Source organism: Myotis davidii, unplaced genomic scaffold, assembly GCF_000327345.1.
Source record: "Myotis davidii unplaced genomic scaffold, ASM32734v1 scaffold463, whole genome shotgun sequence".
In the NCBI taxonomy this organism is placed as follows: Eukaryota; Metazoa; Chordata; class Mammalia; order Chiroptera; family Vespertilionidae; genus Myotis; species Myotis davidii.
The window spans coordinates 152,335-159,747 of NW_006294112.1; the positions used below are offsets into that span (position 1 = coordinate 152,335).

At 36.0% G+C, this 7,413-nt stretch overlaps 1 protein-coding gene across 1 annotated transcript in view; it reads right to left on the bottom strand.

The window, feature by feature from the left end:
- The window catches only part of LOC102755197 (dystonin-like), a 172,493-nt gene that overhangs the window by 56,929 nt on the left and 108,151 nt on the right, over positions 1 to 7,413 (bottom strand). The window contains 3 exon segments of the mRNA XM_015566826.1: positions 517 to 735; positions 2,400 to 2,507; positions 2,686 to 2,805. Coding sequence (XP_015422312.1) covers positions 517 to 735; positions 2,400 to 2,507; positions 2,686 to 2,805 — 447 coding nt within the window.

Genomic DNA, 7,413 nt, shown 5'->3' on the forward strand with positions numbered 1-7,413 from the left:
AATATATTGAAAAAAGTAAACAAACAAGATTTGTATGTCAGATACTTCAAACAATGATGTAATATATTCTGAGTTAAACTTTATGCATGCACACACGTGCACACCCACATACCCACACTGGGCCTCTAGTTACATATAAAATATAAAACTTAGTCAATATATATAAATTAAAAGCAATCAAGATGCACAAATTAAAAGTGCTTCAAAGGCTTATTTCTCTAACATTATAAATGGAAATTGCTTTTATACCCAGATGATTAATGCTATATACCATCCCATAAAAGCTGTGATATAATTAATGACATACACAATGTGATCTTTCCACATGAGTCTTCTCACTGCAAAACTGGGTAACAGGTAAGCAACTCTGAGGTAAGTGAACTGTGCAGACCAGAACAAAATATTGCTAAAATGCCCTACTCATGTAAGGTGTCTAACTATATTTAGAAAAACGTCATAAAAATCATGATTCTCTTTCAGTAGGGAATACAGCATTCCTTCTGACATGGAGCTTACCCGATGTTCTTCCTGTTGTTGTCTGAGTGTTTCATACTCAAGGGCTGGGGCAGGGAGCTGAGAGATGATTCTTTGTGTTTCCGTCAGCCATGGCCAAAGTTCTTCATATGTTTCCCAGAACTGGTTAACCAGGGACTGTGCCCGTTCCAGCTGTAGATATCTCTCTGAGTTTATCTGGCAGATGGAGTCATAGTTCTTCAATATCTTGTCCAGTTTTTTCTAGAAATAAAGATGATGAAATGCGTGTAACTGGTGAGGTGGGCCAAGTAGCACATGTACCCAAGAACGATTGGTCCAGTACTAGACTCCTGGTGCCGAGGAGACACTCAATAATGTAGGTTAAAGGAATAAATCAATAAAAGCTATTTATATTTTAACTGTTACTATGTATTAAAAAGTTCATTTTAAATTAAAGAAAGGCCCTCTTGGTTCATATCCATGTTTCTGCCTGTGGCAGGATTTCCTTCCTTTTAAAGGATGAATAATATTCCAGTATCTGCTAATATGAAGTGTTTTTAACACAATAAAAAGAAACACCTATACATATACATATGTAAGCAATAGCAAAAATGTGGAACATCTTAAAAGTACAATGATTAGAGATCAGGCTGGTAAATTATGATATATTCATATAGTAGAATTCTACACAATCATTTAAAAATCATGGAATTTAATGACATAACTTCACAAAAAAGATGTTAAGTGAAAAATACCAAAATATAAATAAATAAACAAACACAAAAGCAAGGCCTCAAATTTTTATAAGTAAGACAGTGACCTCTCTAAACATAATGAGCAAAATTCAGTGTCTTCTAGGTTAGAAAACATCTCCTGAGTCTAGCAACATTTACATTACTTTCTCAAAAAAAGGACTACCTTTCACTAATGAAATTATAGGAGGAACTGCTAGTCAGCAAAATTAATTACACATATTAGAATAAATGTAGAACATTATGCTATCCACTGATTTCATGGGGTGGTCACAGTGATTTAGGTTATGGTATAAATCCACATCATAAACTAATAGCAGAAGATAAAGCATAACAGCGGTCTAATGAACCACAGAATGACAGAAATTATTTCATGATGACCTGTGCTATTCATGTCAGAATCTTTACAAAAATAATAAAGGAAAGATTAAATTATAAATAAGTAAATCGCCATTGTGGAGGATAAATAAAAGAGAAAGTGTCAATATATAGTGTACATTGTATTACTTATCTATGTTATATCTTAAAAGAAATGCATGCCCTTTATAATGTGATCTTAGGCATAGGCATTTATATAATTTAATTTTTGCCATGGAATATTTTCCTTTTAGAAGTGTTAATTACTTTAGACTGTTCAGATGTCAGAATGTGAAATAATGCGGCTGGTTTTCCATCAATTTAAAGAATCATTAAAACTACATAAACTGGATGCTTCCTGAATTACTCAGCTCATTTCCCCCCCCTATACAGCTTATAGTAACTTCCTACAGCATTAGAGAGAACCACATACTCTGGTTTTTCTTCCAGCTCAAGAGGCCCAAATGTTTCTGAAGTATGTAAACAACAGTTGACATTTATAATAACAATTTATAACAATCATAATGGCAATAATACAGCTAACCTTAATTGAATGCTTAATGCACACTAGTTAATCAAGGGCTCAAATTTGAATAGCTTTTCTGTATATTATAAAGATTGCCCCAGGGTGACTCCCTTAAGGAATACTCCTTTCACTGTTATTCTTGAAGCTTGAAAAATGCCTTATTTGCAACTAATGATTTAGCTGTTTAAACGGCAGCTGTGGATAAAGGAAAAGTGCTTTCCTAGGGCTGAAAGCTCAACAGATGCCTTTATTCAAGAGTGTCACTACCAGTCACAGAGACAAGAATATACCTTCATTGACTGCTTTTCTTCTTCACTGCACGTGGTCATGACTTTATGCCCAGATTTAACAAGTTCATCAATAATATCCTTGTGTCTCAAAATTTCCATGGTAAATGCCTGTGATTTACAAAAACGGAGATTTTTTTTTTAAAGAGAGTGTAAGAATAAAATGAAAACAATTAGGCAAAGTAGCTGAAAATATCAAGCTACACGAGTGGAGTTCAGCAAAGTCAAGCATGCGAGCACATTTTCTAGCCGAGCAGATAATGGAGATGTAATTGGAAATGCCCTTCACCTTTTGAACCTGCAGCTGAGCGGCCGTCTGGTCTTGCTCAAGCCTGATGTCACCCAGAGACATCAATTTCTTTTCTGTTTCAGTAATCCAGGATATCTCGGCATCGGCCGCTTGGTCAAACTAAACAAAAGATAAATAATTAGGTCAGCAAGTTCCTGTAACTGGTGCCAGAAAAATACCTATGTACATATCTTTTAAATATCCTTATTACACAAGTGGAAAAACCTGAGCTTATCTCTTCATTGCATCCTGAAATGATTCATGATAATGACTGAAGTTACAAAGAAAGGAAAACAACTTTCACAGAGTAATTAAACACAAGCTCTTAAAGCATGCTGAATCCACAGCACGGCATCCGTGATTTTAGGACACCTAACACTGCTGCCTTCCTCTGGTAGTCACCAGCATATTCTCCCTCAGAGCACTATCCAAATTGGACAGCTATAAAAGTCAATAGCTGAACACCATCTTTCAATCCTTTCCTCATCACTTTAAACCATATGATATGCAGGTAGCATTCTGCTATCAAAGTATACGATTCCTAGCAAAAAGAAAAATGAAATGTTCCCGTTTTTTATTATCTGTGTGTGTATAAATGTATGTATAATGTGCTCCTACACATAGAGTATGTCTCCAAATGACTCATGTACAATTTTTTACGCCTCATTAAATAATAGCAGATAACATATTCAAGAGCTTTCTTAAATATTTCAAGATATTTTTGTTTTCCTGATCATAATAGTAATTCATGGTAGAAATTCATACGATACAGAAAAATATGCAGAAGAAAATTAAAAACTAGAGGGAATACCATTGGTATTTTAGTGAATTTTCTTCCAGGAGTTGAGAAAGGTTTGTAAAGGTCTGTATGATACTGTATAAACAGTTTCATATCCTGCTTTTTCATTTACTATGAACATTTCCCATGACATGTTCTTTTATGTGTGATTTTTAAATAACACCATTGTATTCTAGCATACTTGGATATTTTCATTTAGGGACTCGGCATTTTTGTGTGTGATTATATAAACAACTCTGTAATGAATATCTTTGTATATGACTCTCCATTGGCATCTCTAATTAGTTCCTTAGGGTAGATTCCTAGACGTTGGACCATTTTCAATACCTTACATCAGATAAGCCCCAATGCCCTCCAGGGCCAAGCACTTATCATGTACAAGTAAAGTGAGTAAGTGACGCCACAAGCACCAATAACAAATGGCAACTAACAACAGCCTCAGCTGGAAAAATTAACGGGGGAATGGACATTGTGAGTATTCAAGTCCGGTACTGCCAGACCTTCTAATTTTTTAAGAGAACCTGGAAATCCAGATGGGGGAAGAGGGATAACTAGGTGGAGAGTGAGAAGGGTGGGGATAAGAAACTAGACTGAAAAAGAATTCACACTTCTAAGAATCTATGCAACATTATGCAGACTCCTGAGAGGATGGAGTGAAAAAGAAAAAAAATCATCGACTAATTCAGCAGCTTCAGATGTGGAAAAAGAAGTCTCCTTTAAAAACACATGGGAGAGTCCTCTGTGCATGGATTACTAGCTAACATGGTTGGAAAGCAGATGTGTTATGCTAAGTGAAATAAGCCAGTCAGAGAAAGACAAGTGCCGACTGATTTCACTTCTATGTGGAATCTAATGGACAAAGTAACAAACTAGTAACAGAGTCATAGATACAGAGAACAGACTGACAGCTGTCGGAGGGATGGAGGGTGGGAGGGCTGTGTGAAAAAGGTGAAGGGGTCAAGCAAAAAAACAACAACAAAAATCTCATAGACACAGACAACAGCATGGTGGTTACCAGAGGGAAGGGGGGTGGGGGAGGTAGAAGAGAGTAAAGGGGGGACAAACGGTGATAGAAGGAGACTTGACTTTGGGTGGTGAACACAATACAATATACTGATGATGTATTATAGAATTGGACACTTGCAACCTATATAATTTTATTAATCAATGTCATCCAAAAAAATTTTAAAACAAGACCAAGAGTCTTCTATGCATGGATTATTAGCTTTAAAGCCATATACTGTACAATGGAACTTCAAGGTAGAACTTCATTACATGACTCACTTAAAGAGCACAGAACTGAAAAAAAAACAGTCCAGGCGTTCTACCTGAGTGCAAAAGATATCCGAATAAAATTCAACAGTAACGATTTGTTTTCTTCTACTGGTCCCTGAAAAAATAAAGCGACACAGCATCCCTCTTATTTGTGTTCAAGCAATTTTTAGTATTTATATGACAGTCCTAATAAAGAAATTCAGGCTGTTAGTGTTAATATTAGCTTAATAACACATCTCCCTCTCTTTAAAAAAAAAAGTAGCCAATGAAAAACAGTATGATGATACCATCCAAGTTGCCAAAATGGAAAGCTGAAACTCAAACACTGTTTCTTTAACCCAGGCAAATATTTGCTCTGCTGAAAGAAAACAAGCCTTGCAGCAGAAATTTCCCTTCTGTCTTTGAATGTTTTTTTTTTAAATTAAATTGACAAATATTTATTATTTAGCAACAAATGGAACAGCTACAGGGTCTACATTAAGCAATTTACAGTTAAGCAAGGCATTTTATCTAGCTCTGTGGCTCTTTTAAATGACTGCCGAACACAGGTATTTCTATTGAACCATAAAAACTGCTTATTTTACATGTGAGCAACACGAGAGCAAGATTACCAGACAAATTTTAATAAATCTGCCCATGGCTCATACAAGTAGTAAAAAGTGACTTCAAATGAATTGTAGATAATCTTAGGATCCATAACTGCATTCTGGGAAATACTTTAATAGTATGCATCATCAGTGGAGTCTAGTAATCAACCTCGGCTACTATAGCTCCTTTCCTGTTATTAATAACTAGGTTAATTACAATGGTATCACTATTATAGATGAACTAGAATTTCAGAATGTTTTATAAATTAAAAAAAGACATGTTATTTGGCTATCCCTAAATATTCCGGTAATACCCTCTCTAAACTGGTAACAGCCAACCTTCTACTGAACACACCAAGTGCTTAACATGTATTCTCTCTTTTAATCCTGACAGCTCTATAATGTATTACCAGTAACTCCATTTACAGCCGAGAAAACTGAGGGCAGAGAGAAGTTCACTGAGTTACCAGAGATTTCCCAGCTAGTAAATGCTGGATCTGAGATTTGAACCGGCGTGGTCTGACTGAACCTTAGAGGCCGCAGTCTTAGTTGCCCAGTTTTGCCCTTTTATCTTGGGCTCCGTGAGCTAAAAATACTCATCCAATGGCACCAAAAAATGGCTCAAATGCCACAACAGTTAATAAGGGGTAGGTTTTAACTTACTATTTAAACATTTGTCCAATCTCTGACAAACTGCTTTCGGACTTATCTAGAAAGTTTCTCTTGTGTGGCAATGGCGGTTTGAGAGTGATAAGGAACCTTAACCTCCAGGACATCCTTTCCCTCCCTTCCCCTGGTGAGGATCTTATCACTTTCTTTTGATTAGCACTTCCTTCCACTTTGCTGCACATTATTCATAACACAGCCCATATTTTCCCACCCCAACACCTGGCGGGTCTAAACAAATCTCACTTCCGTGGGAGAGGTTTCCTTCTAGTAACTAAGTTCTTTAAAAGAAATAAACAGGTGTTAGGGTGTTATTTTTCTCCATTGCGGATTCCAATGAGTCGTTTATTTTAATTGCACCCAAATCACCAATACATGTGCCTTTATATTGGGGTAACATGGTCTGCTAAAATAAACCAGGCAATTAGAACTCCCAAGGAGATGGACACGTTTTAGCAACATTCGACAATTGTAAATTTATAAGAGGTAAAGGACAATGAGCTTCTCTGAGGTTTAAATAATTGCTGTGGTCAGAATTCAGGCTACAGGTCTGTATATCTCTTAAGCAAAAGTGCCTTTCCCATTTCCACATGGCTGTTTGGTTCAATTTGCAATTCAATAAAGAAAGCAACAAAGATGTGTTACTTTGTGTAGGTTTAACATGTAAAAATATGTCGTTTCTAACTCAGAAAACGGCATTCAATGTTAGGAAGCAAGTGTCTTATTCTGTTTTCTTTCTTTTTTATTTTATAAAGCTCACCATCACTGTTTACTAAGCTGCCTTGTCCACTCCAATTTTCCTAAAAGTAATAAATGAGTCAATTCTTTTTAAAAAAAGAATTTTCTTCAGAATATCAATACCTACAAATCTATAGTCAGATTTGGGGGCTAGTTGACTGGTAGCACTAAATGTATACAGTCATCACTCATTTGCACATAACTGAGGCTGCTCAATTGTTTCCCAAATAAATAAAAACATCACTCAAATTTACATAAGGCTCTTGGCCCTATTGATTTCAAAATTAATGACACATCTTTTCAAAACTGCGGTTGTGATATAGGATTAACATGAAAAACCTATCCACGCCAGTGTGAGCTTTTTAAAAAACTAAACTCATATAGGGCAGTTAGAAAGTACATGCTAACTAAAAGACATGCTATATGCTCCCTTCCCTTATGTCTTCAAACTCTAATTCCTTTTGATGTTTTCCTGGACATCTTTCATGTCAATATTTGGAAGCCAATACACTCTCTGATAGTGGCCTGACAGTTCACAAATTCCCTATGCATTTGTTGAATTCCAAAAAGCAGGGTATCTATATATATAAAAGCCTAAGCGACCGTTGCAACCAAAACAACTGAACGGACAACTGAACAGGCTGCGTGAGGCGACCAGGCCAG